The sequence below is a fragment of the Anabas testudineus genome, chromosome 6 (assembly GCF_900324465.2).
Source record: "Anabas testudineus chromosome 6, fAnaTes1.2, whole genome shotgun sequence".
NCBI lineage: Eukaryota > Metazoa > Chordata > Actinopteri > Anabantiformes > Anabantidae > Anabas > Anabas testudineus.
In genome coordinates, this window is record NC_046615.1 from 11,721,078 (window position 1) to 11,740,669 (window position 19,592).

General features: G+C 41.5%; 1 protein-coding gene across 1 annotated transcript; it reads right to left on the reverse strand.

Annotated features, from left to right (window-relative positions):
• Nucleotides 1-379: 379 nt before the first annotated feature.
• On the reverse strand, nt 380-18,429 carry LOC113166271 (hepatocyte growth factor). The gene is made up of 18 exons (XM_026366320.1): nt 18,275-18,429; nt 16,960-17,119; nt 15,518-15,630; nt 14,763-14,877; nt 12,916-13,064; nt 11,346-11,466; nt 10,391-10,509; nt 8,132-8,300; nt 7,914-8,047; nt 6,953-7,046; nt 5,566-5,696; nt 5,025-5,054; nt 4,385-4,490; nt 4,002-4,076; nt 3,666-3,815; nt 3,431-3,537; nt 2,839-2,981; nt 380-2,349 (listed from the first exon to the last, which is right to left on the reverse strand). The coding sequence occupies exons 1-18, from the start codon at nt 18,321-18,323 to the stop codon at nt 2,170-2,172; spliced, it is 2,145 nt and encodes a 714-aa protein (XP_026222105.1). The 5' UTR covers nt 18,324-18,429; the 3' UTR covers nt 380-2,169.
• Between the last annotated feature and the right edge of the window lie 1,163 nt (nt 18,430-19,592).

Here is a 19,592-nt window from a genome sequence, read left to right on the forward strand (position 1 = left end):
ATGGATTCAGCGTTCAATCTCCAGCTCCGAGTCCCTGCTCTCCTGCGCTTTTCACCTTCGCTCACTTCGCTTCTCATCCCCTTCACACGCACACACACACACACACACACTCAAACATATATACCTTCACACTTTTATGCCTTTCATACAGTCTTACTTCTTGGTAAAATCTGAATATGGTGACAGCAGAACACTGCCTTTCTGTTGCAGCATTTGATCAGAAAGGCTACAAGGCAAAATGGGTGGTGTATGTAGGTATGTGTCCGCCTGTGTATGCATTTAAATGGGCGAGAGTGTGACTCTAGATGTGGGAGTATGTACATGTGTGTGTTTGAGAGAGAGAGAGAGAGAGAGAGAGAGAAGGAAAGAGAGAGATTAGTGAGATTACCAGGACATTTTTATTGTCCGTATGCTACTGTGGTGCCATCTTCTGGTAGAGAAGCACAACAGCCTTGACTTAATTATTACAGCAAGCAAGAAAGCTGAGCGAGATCCAAACGCAACTGCATAAGCAAAGAATGGAATGAAAACGATTAAATAGATATATAAAAAAAAAAACATTTAATATGGTGACAGACATTTTAAAAACAGTTGAAATAACTGCAGACATTTGGTTTAATATTTAGCATATTGGTTAAGAAGTCATGAAATGTATAGTGATTGTACATTATACAAAGAATGTGAGACAGTTCTGTACAACCTGTAGAATATAGCAGCCTGTAGCATCTTTCAGTGCACACACATACGCACAGAGAGAATCATTTAGTCACTCTAATAAAAACATAATGTAGTTAGAATATAAAGCCATCTCCATCATTTACACTGCTTAAAGGGGTGTGTTAATTTGTTTCAAGGGCCATTCAGTCATCTCAGTGAAGCATCCACTACAGACAGTGCAGTTACAAAGACCACCCCTTTCTTTTCCAGGACAGACTTTGTGACGCTAATATCCAGAGTGGATTAAAATCAGCGGTCTGCCAAGGCCTGAGTGTGGTGAGAGGATAACTCATTCGGCTCTGGCTCGAAAGTGCAAGAGCTCTCTCACACACACACACACACACACACACACATACGCACTCTCTTTCTGCACCCTTGTTTCTGCATGCTGACACTGCTGCAGAATTTAGATTAGATTTACAAAAACAGATGCATTTGAAGTTTGTTTAAGATTTTGAATACAAGAGTTTGTGTGTACACAAGTTTTTCTTGGGTTTTTTTTTCAAATCCTACAAAGGCTGACCAGCCTTCAACATCCTTTTATCTGAACAAAACTCTAGCGCATCTCATATTTACAGTGTGTTGTATTGTGACAACATTACAATACTGAAATAGAGGTTATTTTGGTGTCTACGAGATAGAAACTCAGAAACTGAAATATAGATAACACACTGTGCATCATTAATCTGCCTAACACAACATTTACTTTCTCTGTTACAGATCTATAAGACCCAAATCACCTTTAGAGTGTCACAAATACACTCATTAAAATAATATGTACAGTAAGGACCACTTTATCTAAGCCCCTAGAGATGCATGGAGCTTGCTAAGAGTGCCCTTAACACCGCCCTACAACTAGATAGTTTTCTAAGTGGCCCATTAATGTACTCTACAGAGGGAGCTGCTGAACCACTGCACTTTGGTCTTTAAAACATTCAAGTAATGCCAGGAATCAAGAGTATTCACATGCACACATACCACTGTAGTGGATTTGCTACCAAAAGAAACCCATGAAAAATGAAATCCAAATATTTGTTTGCCGTGTCTGCTCCCAACTCATACAAAGACTTCCTTCTTTGGTGCTGTCACATCCGACTTGTACTGGTCCCTTCTTCTGCAATTAGCTGCTTCAGCAGCTCGTATTTTCATGTCAAAAGACGTGAACAAGATCAACTTTTCTTAATAATCCTCTTTCCTAATAATCGGCATCAATGATCCTCAGGGTCAGTGTGTGGTTAAGGACGTGTTACAATCTTACATCACAGTGCTTCCCCTTTGATTCATCAATCGAGAGTGCACCCTCAGGTCGTGTTCCTGTTGATCTGTGGGCTTTGTACTGTAGGTAGGAACAACATAGAAAGCAAGTATCCTGAGTGCACTGCTGGATTTACACAAGTAAAGGCTCTAGCCTTGATTTGGTCCCTTGGTTGAGTTTTATTTCCCGTTGCGTCTCTAGACAGTCTCAGGGTTCGGGTAATGTTTGAAGACCTTGTAGATCCACTGTGTGTAGAAGGGCACGTTGATGAAGATGCTAGGCTGGTTGGCCCGAGCACAGCCTCTGCCGTGGACACTCACTCCGACAATAACCCTGATGTCACCGTCCTGGCACACAAGTGGGCCACCATAATCCCTCTGCGAAATAGGAAATAGATAGCACATTTCTCTACGTCAGCGGTGAAGAAACGGCTGTCATCGCTGTTTACATGTTTGACAGGGTTAAATGAAAACAAAATACATTTTTATGCTCTCGGTAACAGACACTACCACCAGCATTTGTGAACACGGACAGCTCTCTTCCACAGCTAGAAACCACAAACCAAGGCTTTGATCACTGATGACATTTAGTGCAACAGTCTCCAGCTGCTCTATTTACAACAGACTGAACACTAAGCCCAAGGATTCAAAGAACATTTGTTTAAGATTTAGATCAAACTGAGCTTTGAAAGCGTTATGTAGAGCTGAGGCATTAATATCTTCATAAATTCACACTGGGAACAATTACTTTATCTGAAGGTCTAAAGCCCTGCTCTTGTTTACCTACACCACACACCAGACAAATTCTCATGTGTAGTTTTCCACTTTACTAGGAAAATGAAATGTACTGTACGAGTAACAGTTTACCTCACACACTCCCTCATTCCTCTTGCCTCCTGCACAGATCTTAGTGTTGGTGATGTGAATGTTCCCTCTATGCATGTCTCTACACCTCTCGTTGCTGACAATGGGCAGGTCGACCGCCTTTAGCACATCATCGTAGCCAGTGCCTGAAAAAGTTCAAAGTTGCACTTTATTGAATCTGTGCTGTTCTAACATACACAAGACAAATGCCACAACTGTGACGTAGTCCTACCTTTTAGGAATGCATTTAAACTTATAACAGAAATATGATGTTATATTCTATTTAGGACATTATTTAGCTTATGGTACACTTTTATTAAAAACATCAATCTTCCATGAGCCTGACAGTCCAGTATATAAAACCACCCAACAAGCAGTAGTGACCCAAGTTTGAGAAACACATATACAGCATGCAGTTATTTAAGTGAGGACTGTGTGACAATATACATTTGCACTCTGCCTTTACAAAAAAAAAAAAAAGAAGAAATAGAGCAAATAAACCTTCAGGGCTGCTGTGGAAAAATATAATATCAATGTAAAATATTGCAAGCCTGGGTGACCCAGAGAGTCAGTGTAGAATACAGATTATCAGTACCTTTGGTCTCTCCCCATCCATACGTTTTACATATTGTTCCTTCTGGGATGGAGCACCCAGCCACAGGCAGCTGGATCGTGTGGACATTGTCTGCTGGAAAGGCAGGCCTAGACATATTTGATAAACACAGTAAAGTATGATTAACTGTTTCTATTACACACACACACACACACACACACACACACACATAAATATATATCAGTGCGTATTTGAGATTATTTTTCCAGTCACTCACTTAGACAGCCTTATGAGGGCTAGACTGGAACCCTCAGGGCCACATATCACATGAGCTATGCTGACTTCCTGTCTCTTGGACCAGTCAGGAGCAGCATCTTGAATATCTGAGACTCCCAGCCACACCCGGTACTCTCTCAGGTCAGGAACACTAGAGTGGCACAAGACAGAGTTGATACTTTCCATTTCATGTCTTTGTTTTTAATGAGCCACTCGCAGGTGAAGTTATGCTTGATGTGATATTTAATGTTTAGCAGAAACGTCTACTGACAGTTCAAAGTCAAAGGAAAGGAAAGGAAGGAAAAAGTAGATTAGTAGACAATGAGAACTTAATTACCATGAGGAGAAGCACTGTCTGTCAGTGAGCACCCACTCCTCTCTTATTAGTGAACCTCCACACCAGTGCATTGACCTGGAAAGAGCACAAAACACAAATGGCATAAAGGACTACTCTAAGTTAACATTGATGGTATGCTAAAGGAACTAAGGCTGTCTTTGTTAAAAACTATGCACTGGGCTATTTCTATGGCTCAAAATGAAATTGCATGCATAGCTCTGTTGCTGATTTAACTGGATTGTTTTTCAGTTCATGAATTTCTCCATGGTGCTACTGACTGAATAGAAACATATAGCATTTCCCAAACAGCTTTTGGCAGGATGGCCATTGTTCTTTCTCTATGGTGGAGGACAATGTGTAGAATATTAAATCCACTGCTGTACCCTTTCTGTATGCTGACCATCCAGCTGCCATCTGATATGCTCACTGGACCTCCTCCTACGATCCTGGTTCTCTTATGGACAAAACAGCCCACAGAGGAAAGTTCACCTAGAAAAGCAGAAACACATCCACACATATGTTATGTTGTATCTTATTTTGTGTTATATACATTTTATATTAAACATAAATATACATTTATAGACACAGGCATACTGCCCGTAATGGTGATATATTGTTTACTGGTGGTGTTCACAGTTGCAGTACGTGCACTGCCTAATGATCCCCAATAATAATGATTATGTATGAAACATGACTAGTTATGCTTATGAGACCATTAGTTAAGGTAATTATTAGATATGTTCACATAACACATGGTGGTAATTTGAAGTCTAAGTGTCAAGAGACTGAGGAGCTGTGTGCAGATGAACGAGTCAGGCAGACTACACGCACACAGAAACAGATGCGACCGTGACAACATAATGTCCTACATCATGTACTATAACAGCTGGACATAAAAGTGACTCCATCAGGTTTTGAGAACACTGAAAACACCAGTACTTGCCTTGCAGGCAATCAAATACAGATCAGCAGCTGAGCCACTCGCAAACCTAGACAGACAAACGAGCTGACAGAGACACTCACCCAGTGGAATGGAGTTCTGCGAAGCATCACCTGCAGAGAAGAGACAAACAAGGGGTCAAGGAGTATTAGCTGATACAAGATAAGAGGCGACCTCACACAGATCCTTTAATATTTGATTGGAAATTTATTTAAGCATAGATATGCATTAGCTACAAGCACTATCTATACCTGCATAGTTTTGATATACTGTAAACACAACACCCCTACAACAGAATCACCATTATAGACACGCATACGCACACACACACACACACAGTCATGTTTCCTCTGGCTATAGGTCCATGTGGGAATAGTTAATAAGAACCCTCCTCCTGAGTTGAATATCTTCTCACACACACCGACCTGTGATTGTAGAGAGATCTACAAACTGCAATAAAGTGTTTTGTGTGTGTGTGTGTGTGTGTGAGAGAGAGAGAGACACAACCAGGAATAGTGCATACTAATCTACACTGTCTTATGAGTATGCCAAAGTAAAATTTTACTAATTTCTTTGCTGTGCATCTCTCTGTGTGGTTGTGTGTCTCTGCATTCATGGACTCACATGGTTTTATAGTGCAGTAATCCCAGGGAATGGCAGAGTTGTTGGTGTAACACCAGGGACCATGTTTATCTTTATCAGGATTTCTGCAGTAGTTTCCCTCCAGGCCAACCATTAGCATTCCCCTCTCGCCACTAGACAAACAGACAAACACAAATGATTTAACAACAAATCTTTCATCAACATTCAGCAAGCCCCAAACACAAGTCTCAAGATATTTCTTTTTACTTTAATCTGATAATTTGGCTAATGATAAAAGTAAAAATTAAAAAAAAAGTATAAAAGATTTGCTGGTGATTTATAGCTATGAGTAGAAGCTGAACAAATTTCGCCAAATAGGATCTGCACAGTCAAACTATGCAGCTGTGTAGGCTCCTTTCCTCCAGACAAGATAAGGAGGTCATCTGTAAAGGAATTACTCACTGAGACAACATGCTCCCACCTACACTCACATGTCTAATATATGCTCATCCAGATGTAATCCACACAAGTGTATTTGCGTAAGATTTGTAAAACCACAAACATAATTCCTTCCCACACTGAAATCCTTGACCGTTAAGGTGGGGATTTGTAGCAGAGAAAGGGAGACATGAGAGCGAATGCTAGGTAGCAAATCACAGCAATCCAGATTTTTAAATGCACGTTTGTGTATATTGTACTTCTCGCAGCTAGCATAACAGCCAGCTCTCACTGCGACTCCCTAACCCTGACTTTTGACCCCTGGGCAGGAGCCAAGCGGTGGAGCTGATTGGCTTTGAAGTGTCTTACAAAGGAGAGATTTGGGGTCAAAGGTTTTGAGTGAAGTGTATATCCCCCAGCCAAGTTATCACTGGGAGTCATTCCTGCTGAGTTAGGTCATCTTTTGGGAAACACTTCTCTAGCTATTAGGAGATGCTGGAGAGGATAGTCAGGGTACCCGCAGGAGCCGTTTTGTCCTTTGAGAAACAAGAGGCCTGACTTGATCCGCTAACAACAATAAGACTTAACTAGAGGTCAGTGGGGCAAATCCCCGCACTAACCACGTCTCATGTTCGCACATATGTTTCTTGAAAACACAGACATATTCTGCTGCAAACTGAGGCTGACATGCACAAGCCTGTATCAAAGAGAGCTAATTTCTCAAGAATTTTTTCTCATGTTGAAACTCATAAAATTTGCATGTTTCCAACTTATTATCAGCGGTTTGCTCTGATCCCACTGAGCTCTTAAAAACCTCTACACTTTGTTAGACTCTGGTGGGTTACGAGAGCTGTGCGACGTTGTGATCTCTATTTTAGGCAGACACACTTGTCTGCAGTTTATTGATGGTGCATGTCTGTTTTGTACATCACAGCGGAGTTTGGGAAACATACTAGGCTAAAAAAAGGAGTCAGGGATCCAGTGGGCTGACCTGTTGCTGTGGTCTGTCCAGGGAGTACAGGGCAGGTTTGATCTAGTCCTCGCCTGCTCTCCTTGATAATTCTCTCCAAAGCCATCATAGCAGTCTGGATTTAGGCAAAAAAGAGAAAATAAAATTAGTCAGGCATTCTAGACACATACTCCATGTCTGTATGAGCCCCACAGCTTTAAACAGAAAATATGAACAATACTAAGCATTACCAAGCTTATATAGTATATACAAAAATAGTCTTTGTGCATTATTTGCCTTGCAGTATTATTTTACAATAAGAAGAAAGCTAAGGACTAGTTCATTACAAGCAGAAGAATAAAAATATCCCTTAGTAACTATGGTGGCTGTCACTGGATCTAGCAAGTGTAGAGCTGGGAACACAAAGGGGTCGTCCACAATGATTCTATAGAAAAACACAAGTCATAAATAAGGTTTTGAAACTGTCACCCAGCATCTCATTTTTTTCTAACATACGGAAATCTCAAGAAAAGACCACAACATAACCTCAGAGAGCATTTCTAATCCCATAGAAAGTCCACAACCTCAGAGTAATATCCCCAAGTTGCCTTGAGAAATTTGAATGTGTGTATTCAACCATAGATCTAATTCTTTTACTTCCAAATCTCTTGCTGCCCCAAAAAGAATCCCACCCAGCATTTATCCTTTAACTCCATCTTCCACTGTCCAGTGAGACCTGGCGGCCCTGAGATGCTGTCAGAGTTCATTTATGTGAGGAGTGGTGGTCAGTCCTTCCCACAATCCTATAGGGCTGTAGTTCTCCACTGGGACATAGCAAACATGGTTACAAACCAATATGTGTGGTTGCAGGGTCCCATGTGAACTCAATGGCCCACAAAAGATGAAAATGCAGATGCTGTTGAACATGCTGCTTGGGATTTAGAAGAAAATCAGCTTTTCCCTTTCTGTTTGGAGTGTTGAATAAAGCTGTTGAATCTCTCACCGCTGACAGGCTTGTTTTGGGTGCCGCACTGAGGGATGTTGGTGCAGAACATCATGCGTACTCTTGGGTCCGTAGTGAAGCACCATGGGAATTCTTGGCCATCTGGATTTCGACAGTAGTTTTCTCTCAGGTCCCTGGAAAGCACAGAGAAGGTCTTTCTGTAATGTGCTTGCGTATAAGTGCATGCAGGTGGGTGGGTGAGCGAGTGTCTGACTCACTTGCAGGGGTAGGCTTGAGGTAAGAGTGTGTGGTTGTGGGGATACTGTGAGTCCCAGCGTTGGCAGGTGAGTCCAGTGGGTGTCATGTCTACCGTCCCCCTATAGCCCTCTCCTCTGCCCCGGTAGCATTCTGTTGTTTCCACCACCACATTACTTTTAGGAGGTGTTTCTGTGAAAGAGCAAGAAGTATCAAGGGAGACGGAAAGGTTAGTCGAGGTGACAAAAAGCATGTTCATAAGTTCTTCAGTCTATTCCCACAACCTGGGGGTTGCACAGTATAGCAAGTATAGTAGTTAAAGCTCTCGAAACACTAAGGCACATTCTGAAAATGTTAAGAGACATTCAAAAGGCAATTTATGCATAAGCCAACTGGGAAACCCCTGAGATTGCAAAAATACTGAAATCAACAAACACTAAACTCTCCACACGTTATTACTTATTTCCTTCAGCAAGCAAATCTTCAACAGCTGAATAAATACAGAAGACAATATAATAAACAGAAGTTTGCCTATCATAACATTCATATCACTAAAGGCAGTGTTCAAAATTTACTTAAGCATTTAAATGTGGTTGGACAAATGTGGGAAATAATGAGTGTGAACTGCAGACAGAGTTGGAGGTAAGAGAAGGGCAAACTCTAGATGAACTGTGGTGCTGCACTGAAACTTTGATGAATAAAGATTAGAAAATAATACTCAACATTCATGGCACATAACACATTTTCCAGTTGTCTGTCATTTGTAGATAGTTGTCTATTATTTTTTCTCCCATTCACACACGCTACGTAGACGTCCCAGTTCCCACTGAACCTCCCAGTGTAGGATTTTATCTCCCAACTGTCAACACTAAATAGACCAGACTATAACAGACAGTTTGCTCCAATCAGGAGTAACAGCCAAATCAGTTCAATCCAGAAATTCCAAGTCTTAAATATTAACATGAGAGTTGTAAATTTTACAACTATTGCGATATTATTATAATGAGAGAGTTGTAGTACAAGTACAAACTAAAGCTTTAGCCCTGAAGATTCAGTGCTGTTGACATGATGAATCGCTCACCTGTTTTCCACAGAATAGCAGGCCTAGAGTATAATTACACTAATATGGACAAAATTAGAAAACAAGCAGGAGATTTTAGCTGCTCTACTTTGTTTATAGAAAGACTGCTCATTACACTCAAGTGACACAAGTTCACCACCCTGACCACTGTGCATGGTTGCATTCAACAATGTATAAGGCTGTTGATCTTCAAGACTCTAAAACAAGCATTTTCTGTCCATACAATATATCTATAAATAGATATGCACTAGTTGTGACAGTAAACAAAAGAACAGGCCTCGACAAAAGAACACTTTGTCTCTCGGTCTCTTGCTCTCGTCTCTCCGCCTTGTTTTGATTAAGACTAACTGGGTCGTAAACTTGGTCTGTTCCCAACAAGCTCCCATATCAGAGAGAGGGAGACATGGAGTGAGCGCAGTGGGGTGGGAGATGATTTTTAGAGGGGAAAAAAGCGGGGCGGAGGGTGCGCAGTGAATCACTGGCTCCACATGGAGAACTGCCATCTAGTAAACATGGTGCCAGTACTGCTGATGATTCTAGCAGGCAAACGGGCCAGCGAGAGAAAGAAGCCGAGCCCAACAATAACACAACTGTTTCTCTGTTTTATGTTCTGGAGGACCACAGAAGGTCTCTCGGTGACTTGACTGACCTGACTCACTGATTGTAGGGTCAACTAAGAGCGTAAAGGATCTGTTGGTTTAAGTGTGTGGGCGCACGTACAGTACATCCAGCTCTTACACATCGCACTGTTGAAGCTAAGTGTATGAGGTGTGGTGAAAGTGATCTGCTTGAAGTGTATATGGTCCTGGTGTTGTGTCTGTATGTGTAAGAGGAGGTTAATGTGGGGGAGTAACCGAGCCCTGTGCAGTTTGACCACCCCACATTAAGAGCTGGCATACAACAATAAACAGCAGGCAAGTAGCGTGGAGGGAAAATAAACGTTCTGGCTATTAGAGAAGACATAACAGAGAGCACCAACTTAAGAGGGGAACTCTGGTTGTGTATCACCCAATGAGAGGAAGACGAGTGGTAAAATGAAAGGTACAGGAAGTTGTAAATCCTGGTGCAGTCAGTCACACTTCACGGGCTCGTAGGCAACACAAACACACCCATGCAAAGACATGCATAGACTTCCACTTAGGATGCATGACAAATGCTAATAGATTTAACCACACATAAACAAACATGCATTCGAGCTTACCACAAACTTTGATGTTGCAGTACTCCCAGGGTGTGTTTGGATCTGTGGTAAAGCACCAGGGTCTGTGGCGTCCATCTGGGTTTCTACAGTAGTTATCATCCAGGCCCTTGTCAGGGTACCTAATCCAAAACATGCGGTATAACAACCTTAGTGTAAAGACAAAAGCTGTTAAAGAGTGAAAAGCATAGAAAAAAGTAACTATCATTCTGTTGCACGCAAGTGAAACATTAATAACTGGAATGGTGCACGGACTCCATCTGTTTAGCGCCCGGGGAGTGAGGAAGATAATAAGCTACACCACTACAGGTGTTCTACAGTAAGTCGTCCCACATCCCTCCAGGCCTGCAGCCTTCAGGCTGCGGGACCCTCTCATTACATTAGTGCTATAAGCAGTCTGGGGCCTCGTTTACACAAACACTGGGATGATTAAGGATGTGTTAACGAGTTCCAACTAATCCGGACCACCTGCCATACGAACTAGCTGGAACCCTCTCTTGACACAGACACACTCGATCGACGTTCGACGTGCAAACACACACAGACAGAGCTCATGCAAGGAATACTAATACAGACTTAAACTTATGGGCTCCCTAAAATAGGTGAAAGCTTATCTCACTTCTGGACACAAGCCTGCTTTATAATCTATGGAAAGCTTAAAGGAATTTAGACCAATTAAGCCAGAATGAAGGTTTTTCCCAGTATAACTCTGCTAAAAGCTCACAATTACAGTGGATTTTGATAGCATTCCTTCAGGGAAAGACACACTGCCTAACTCCGAATCAATTCATCTTCACAGTCTGTGCATCGCAACCACATGAAATTATTGTATTGACGTTATTACATAAGGCATTATAATGCTTTGATGCTTTTTGGTATTATAAGCACCCGTGTGTGGGCTTAAGTTTGATCGAGCATGCACGGATTAGTGGGATGCAGATGTGTAAGTGTGTCTCACCTCTTGGGGTGGTACAGGTGTTTGTGTGGTTCATCTAGGTCCCAGCGCTGGCACTCCTTTCCACTCTCTGTGTGGTCCATGGGTCCTCTGTAATCTTCCCCATTACAGCTCACGCACTCCACTATATAACAAAACACATGCCAAACACACAGAGCACCCAGTCAAGCTATCAACACAAGGTTTTGCACACGATTCACTAACCTCTCTTTTCTGTATCAGTGACACTGCAGCATGCATTGAGGGTTTTGCTTTCACAATGACGCATTTACAATTCAGAAGTTAATTGAAAGCACAGAATAGAAATAATTATACTTTTATACATTTAGAAGTATAACAATGGGTTGAAAAAGTAATAAACTTTAACATAATGGGCCATCCATTTTAATGAATGGGTTATGATTCTATGCTCCAAAATCCTTATGCAACACTTTGCAATAAAACCCTTCATAAATACTTAATAGATCTCTCTTGAGCTCAGGTATTATATACACATAAAATTAATGTATGGGAGCACATATTAAGTATTGCACTAATGAAGGCAAGGAACTCTGACACAGAGATGAGACCATGTTGCATGGTGAGTAGTACACACTGTCTAGTGTAAACAACACAGAGCGATACAGATTAGAAACAGATGTTTAGTCCACTGCTGTCATGACAGACTACTACGCGAATGAGTATCTGTGCCTGTGCACGTCATGTTTACGTGTGTTTCCTATTACGACCAGCTAATTTCTGGAGAAATCTTCAAGTCTTTTTTTTTTTTTATTATTATCATTATTAGTTGCATGAAACAAGACTTTCGGTCACATTCATCTCTGTTGTACAACTTGTGATAACCTAGTGGGACACCATATGTGAGCTGGAGAGCAAGAAACATTCCCGTTCTGTCTTTTGAACCACAGCTTGGGTTCCTCATTACCGTGATCCAGTGTCATACATGCAGGGGAAACAACCCCTCTGACAACAGGAATCTCCAAGGATTAGATAGCAGGGGGTATTATCATCTTCATTAGTGACAGTAATATTGTGTAATATAACAGAGAGGCTCAATGTGGGAATGTGCCTTTCTCTCCTCACAACTGTATAAATATTAAAGCTTTATGTACACAGACCTCTAACTCCAACTCTATGGTTTCCTTCTATGTGGACCACAGGAGTAGGTAAAATAGCAAACAATTTATGTGTGGGAAATAACAGGTGGATTAATATAGTCGTACATTCCAACACCAACATCGTTTGGTTCAAACATTTACAAAACCTGAACCTTATGGAATGGGACAGCATAACCTGAACCACACACCTGGAAATGGCTGCAGCTGGCCTCAGTAAATAAAGAAAACCTGTGCGCCCACATGGATATACTCACAAAGATGTAGAACAGAGCACGGCGAGAGCCAGCACAGCAAAGTCTGGGGCGCTACGTGATTGCGTAATTTGCTGCAGCTCATTTCAGATGATCAAGCCTCAATTGGAGAGGCAATTTGCAATGTGGAATGGGCATTATCTTAAGATGAATGTCTGCTTAGATACATACAGACATTTTGTGTTTTGTGTGTGTGTATCTTACCCTGTGAACATTGTGGTATGCCACACTCCTGGTGCCTGAGGTGTGGTCTGGGGTCAGTGGTAAAGCACCATGGGCCAACAGTGGAGTTGTCTGGGTTGCGGCAGTAGTTTTCTCTGAGGTCCTTCTTTATGAACCTCTTAGACATGAATCTGTCAGAAGCAGAGCTGCAGTTACACAAACAGACATGTACCAAGACTAACTGCCAAATATTTCAGCTAGCAGGCAAAGCAATCTCTTTTCAAAAACACCCAAGGCCACAGTTTCTGTTGTCAGTGTTATCTTTGACAGAATGACAAATTCTTAACAGATTTATGAGAAAACTGCTGCTTAATTGACTGAAACCTGCCTGTAAACATGACCAGTGAAAATGAGCAAGTGCAAAAGTAATTTATGGCAGCGCTGAGGCATCAAACTGTCAGTGACATTCTGTTGTTAATAAGAGAAAACGCGTCACTATGTAAAAGCAATGTTAGTTTTCCATGAGGCAGGTTCTGAATGTAGTATAAACACATTGACAAATGACTCATATCTTCTACATCAGGCAAGCACATGGTTGTGGTGACTGGTTATGATGATGGACAGTGTAGTCTTGAGTCACTTTATGTTTTTCTACATCGTGATGAAAAGATAAAGTTTTGAAGTAGCCTTTCAGTCAAGTAGGTAATGACAGGTACAGAAATGAAAAGGCCTTTGCAGGGCAATCATAAAAGAGAAGAGACCTTTCACTGATAAAAGTGCAATTTGTTCTTGAGTGTGTGTTTCCCATGTCTGTAAAATGACTGATAAAGCACACAGTACAAAGCGCCTGGGTTTAATTACCTCATCTACAGAGACAATAATAGTGGTCTGATAAAGCCGGTTCACCGGAGGTCCAAATGTATGCTGCCCTTCTTTGATTTGGGTGCTGCAGTAACAACTCGCTACAAAGCCTTTCAATGTCATGTAATACCTCTGAGGAATGGAGAAGGACCAAGGTATAATGAGGTTCAAAGAAAAAAAAGGGCTAAGATGAAGTACTGTATGTACTATATATAATGATCTCTGATGATTATTAATATCCGGCCCATGATAACCTTTGTCTTTGTATTACCGATTTTCTTTTCCAACATTATCCTCCTGTGACACAAAACATCGCACTACAAACATGGCCAACATACAACAGGATGTTTGTTAATATTAACAATGAAAAAGAAAATACATACATACAGTATGGATAGTATAGAAAGGTACAATACTGTACGTTCATTAGATGCTTTCATGTGACTAGTAGAAAGTCAGAGTCCACATGCTATTATGACATTTTTTGGACAAATGTAATACACTTACCAGTCAATTACTGAAGAGCAGTCCTAATTTCATAGTCCTATAGAAGACGTGTCTTTGCTTGCTTGTTTGGTTTTTAACTCAACACGTAATTGGTTTGTTTTTCCGTAAGGTGCTACACTTTCTCTAAAGGTTTGTCTGCATTTTGAAAAGAGGGTTTTATCTGGGAATTCAGCTGAGAGATGTACCTAGAGCTTAACTGAAGACTGCATATTAGATATGATCCTAATCCCAGTAAAACACATCTACACATAAGCACATACACACACACACATCTAGATAAACAGTAAAGCCACAGCAGGAAATGATCTGTGACTCTGTAAAGTGTTACAATGAGGTCAGTTCTGATAAATGACTGCTCCCAGGAGCCTAATCAACCCCTAATATATTATACTCATATACACACATGGACTGGCCTCTAGCTACTAGCTAATTGCATCACTAACAGGCCAACACTAACAGTAAGAAGCAACTTTAACACGGTTTTGTTTGACATTGTGGTGAAAAGTACATTAGAGTCTCACTTGTGTTCATGAGGAATGGGGGAAGACCAGGCCTGGCACAGGATCCCGGTCACTGTCACCGACCTCCGCCCCCTGTAGCTCTGACCTGTACCCACAATGCACTCTCTTACATAGTCTGAAAGAAAGACGGAGAGAGGAAGGATGAGCACAGACAAAGACCGAGAGACAAAATGAGAGATGAGCCAACAAGTTGAGAGCAGTGTTGGACAGAGTGTGTACACAGCGTGGATGATGAAGAAAACAGACAGAAGGAGATGTTCAGCTATAATACTGATCTTAACAAGGACTAGACAATGCCAAAAGCCAAATCTGTTTTCCTAATCTTCTGCAAAACATTTGGCTCCAGGAAAAATCGGCTACACAGCTTGCATGTTCACTGTTGTGGTCGGCCAGAGTCAGATAGGGTGGGGTTTTCCATCATTTACACAAACACCACTTAATGATAGAAAATGAACCATAATGTGCTGCGCCACCGTAAACACGACAATGGTACTTGCCCTTCCTCATCTTCCTCTCGAGGATTGCCATGATTATAAAGCCAAAGCCACTCTAGTAAAATGAATATTCATTATGAAAGCCTCCTATATGTTATGAAGCGACAAGCTATATAAACTGAAGCAATGTTGCTGTTTGAGAGTGGGCAGAACAGGCTTTTTTTTTTTTTTTTTTTTTTTTTCGATGGCAATATATGGTGGTAGTAGGAGACGCTACTATGGTACCAGCTGGTGGACAGAAGGTGGAAAAGTGGAGAGCACCTTTCTTTTGATAGAGTTGGTAGTTGAAGTCCTGTTGGCTCTGAACTCCTGGTGAGTTCCTGTCGAACGACAGCCACTGGCATTTCCTGTTTTTATGATCATAGAGAAAAGCTCTGGAGAAAAGGAGGAAAGGAAAAGATGCAGAGAAAAAAAAGAAGTACATAATGGTCAGTTTTCTTTGGCCAAGAAAAAGTATGTGTATATGAAATTGGAATTAGGTATGGCATTTCATGGTTTTCTGCATTAATGTGTCATCAAATGTGATTTGATCTTCATCTAAGTCAGGACTATTAAGAAATATAATGTGCCTAAAATAATAATACAAAAAATCCTGATCAGGTATTGGGAACAACCATAAAAACCTCATAGTGCTAGTGGAAAAAGTATGTGATCCCTTGGAAAAAGGTGTGGAGTCAGTGCATACCTGGAAGAAAATTATTTTCAGGAAGTGGACTAGATCTACTTTCATTGACAAATACCACTTAAACTGTGATCCACACAAGAAAAATGTGCTTATGTGAGCCATGCCTTGCCAAAAGGAGCTTGCAGAAGCTCTACAATCAAGAATTGTTAATTTACATAAAGCCCGAAAGGGTTACAAAGTAATGTCAAAGTCTAAATTTTTATACAAATGGAGACACTTTGGGACTGTGGCTACTCTACCAAGTCAGTCAAAATGACCCGAAGATCATGTCAAACACTCATCAATGAAGTAAAGAAACAAACCAGAGTGTGATGGAGGAAACATCATGATTTGGGCCTGCTTTGATGCATCAGGGTCTGGCCAGCTTATTGGGGGGGATTAATTCCTAAGTGTATCAAAAAAGATAATGTGAGAATGTCTGCATCAACTGATGGAAGTTTGGGGCTGCAACAGGACAATGACCCAAAATACCAGAGCAATCCCAGATGGCTTCACAAAAACAAAATCTGCCTTTTGGAGTAGCCAAGTCAGAGCCCAGACCTCAACCCAAAAGAGATGCTATGAAATGACTTGAAGAGAGCCACACACGAGACGTCCAAAGAATATGACTGAGCTAAAGCAGTTCTGCAAGAAGAATGGGCTAAAATTCCTCGTGAACAATGTGCAGGTCTGATCCACAGCTACAGGAAATTAATAATTATTAATCCAAGGGTTCACATACTTTTTCCACTAGCACTATGAGGTTTTTATGGTTGTTCTCAATAAAGACATAAAAGATCAGATTTTTTTGTGTTAATTTTTTAGACACATTATCTTTGTTAGTGCTCTTGACTTCGATGAAGATCAGATCATGTTTTATGACAAATGAATGCAGAAAACCACAAAATGTCTTGCCACTGTATATTTGAAAAGCATCATTAAGGAATTTGACAAACCACCAACTGACACACTTTATTGACAACCTTTCATATTGTAACTCTTGGGGACTGAAAGGCTCATGCTGGGAAAGTAGACATACCTGCATGTGAAGGGGAGCCTTTTGTTACGGCTGCACGATTTGGCACACCTGGCCATGCTCAGCTTCCTGCTTTTGGTCATGTAAGGGGATTCAGGAACCACGATAACCAGTCGGGTGCCATCAGTCTTCTGATAGTCCTGCAGCGCATTTCGTCTGCTCTCTGATACACAATTACACAACATGTCTTTGACCATTCGGCAGCATTTGGTTCACATTTTAGACTTTTGGCTGACACACAAATGCCAGTCGAATGACTTCCCCACGCCACAAGACTTCTGGTTCTGGAGACAGTACTTTTTCTACCAGGCTCATAGCCACAAATAAATCAAGTTTAACAATGACAATGATGATAGTTTATATTATTATCATAAAATATTCACACAGAGAGCACTGGGTAACAGCATTACATTGTCTGAATTAGTCTGCAACTATTATTAATCGACAGGGCCTAATGGGATGCCCAGTCATTTATCACTGTCTCCCCCTGCAACCAAAGCAGACGCACACAAACGCATTTACACTGAGGGGAGTAGGAGCTGTGTCTGTTATCTCATATGTTGGCAGAAGCTTTTCAAAATCCCCGTGCCAGTTACACATTTACATTTAGAAAGAAAACTAATGCCACCTCTTCCTTTTGCCGCCTCCTTCCTATTTCCACTCTCTGCCCATATGTACTCCAGTCGACTCAGGAGCTTTCATCAGCACAGAAACACCTAATAATGTGTTTGTGTTGGAAAAGCGCCTGGAGTGCTGCTGATTATTTGGACCTACGGTGTAAACAAGAGGACGATTCAGAAAGTCGGATATGTGTTCAAATCTGATTTGAATGAAGGGGGAATTTTGTGGGACACTTGGCGCTTGATCAGAAAGCTGGTGTATCTCCTGATGTATTCTGATAACCTCTGACTCCGTGCGTCCCTCTGCGGTGGAAAATGCGCTCTGGCACAGAGTTAAAAAAAAAAAAAAAAAGAAGCTTCTGCTGGCTCGGCATCGTTTTCATCTCCGTGCATAAACTATTTCTTTCTTCCAGGGATGGCAAACTTGAGCAAATGTTCTCTTGACTGAGCTCCGAATTAGAAGACCAGTAATTTGAACAGAATAACATCCCAAACTCAAAACAACTCCGCTCTGTGCGTGCGATCAGGCTACTGTAGAGGTACCTTCTTCTTATGATTAGTTCTGCACACAGCACAGTGTAATAATAAGTTATATGAAATAATAAAGCCATTTTTAAGTCAGAATCCTGTGAGCCAATACGTTCAGACACCAGCTCCAACCAAGTTGGGCAGCTGGGAATAGTTTTCGCCAAACTTACCAGAGCAAGAAATGACGCAGAGTCCGAGAATAAGCGCGTAAATCCACATCGCTGCGTCCCAGCAACAACAGACACAAACAACAGAAAAGAAAACTGGAAGTGCTGCCTGCTGTGCTGTCGGACTGCGACCGGGAGATGTTGCTTCCACCACTGCACAGATGATGCGTCTCCTCTCTAAGTACTTCCTCGCCTCCCTCTCCCTCTCCCTCCCCTCCCTCTCTTGTTGTGCGTATATCTCCCTCTCCCCGTCTCCTTCTCTCCGTATCTCTCCATCTGTCGAGCGTCTCAGCTTGACTTTTAAGTAAAGTGTCGTTTATTGCCCTGAATATCACACATAATACTACTTCTAGTGGTACTGCTAAATATGGCTGAATGAGAATTGTAATTTTGCAGCTATGGAGAGATCTCTGCATGTGTGCTGTCTGAAGTCTGCAGGTCTGGTGTTCAGACCTCATACCTTCACTTAGTAGAAGTAAAATGCCTTTATCTGTCATTCTTCTGCCAAATGTGAACATGGTGTCTTCCAATCTGAACCTAAAAAAGCTACTGTTCATAATAAAAAATACAACAATAATAATAATTAAATTTGTTTTATTGCCAACATGCAATAAGATCACTCTGCCAAATTTGTCGGGGATGCATAAGCAGAAATTCTGTGTTTGAACACATGGAAAGCATCCACCCTCTCCACAGTGTTTGGTTTTCTGAGTCAAGTGTTTGGTCAAGGATCTTCAGACATCACCAGGAAGACTTTGACATTAATCCTAGGCAAATCATTTCACGAAATATGTTGAGGTTACCATAGCTACATGTGTGATCTTGTCTGACTGAGCCGTACATATATGCCTCTGTGGGAAACTTAAATCAACACTGTTAATTTATTCATATTTATTCATCCGATTTCATGTCCATCCGTCTCTGTCACACAGCAGCAGCCCACTCAATCGTCCTCTCGGATCTTGTCTTCCAAGATCACCAAAGCAGCATGGGGTGCAAAGTGAAACAGATATTGGCAGACACTTGTCAGCGACGGGAAACTCAGTGGGGATGTAAAAGAAGAGGGAGGAGGGTGTGGGGTTGTTTATGCTACTTCCTTTCTCCCCCCCCCCCCCCGTCTCAGATAAGAAGTGAAGTTACTAGTGGGTGAGGACAAGAAGCGTCAATCCATCTCCTGAGTGCCATCTCTCATTTCCAGCAACAGCAGCATGAGATAGGAGACGCAACACTTAGCTGACCTTAGCGTTTTCATCTCTGGTGCAGCACTCCTGGGCTCACAATAGTTAGTGCGCAATGAGAGCTGCATTGTGGGGATTCCCAT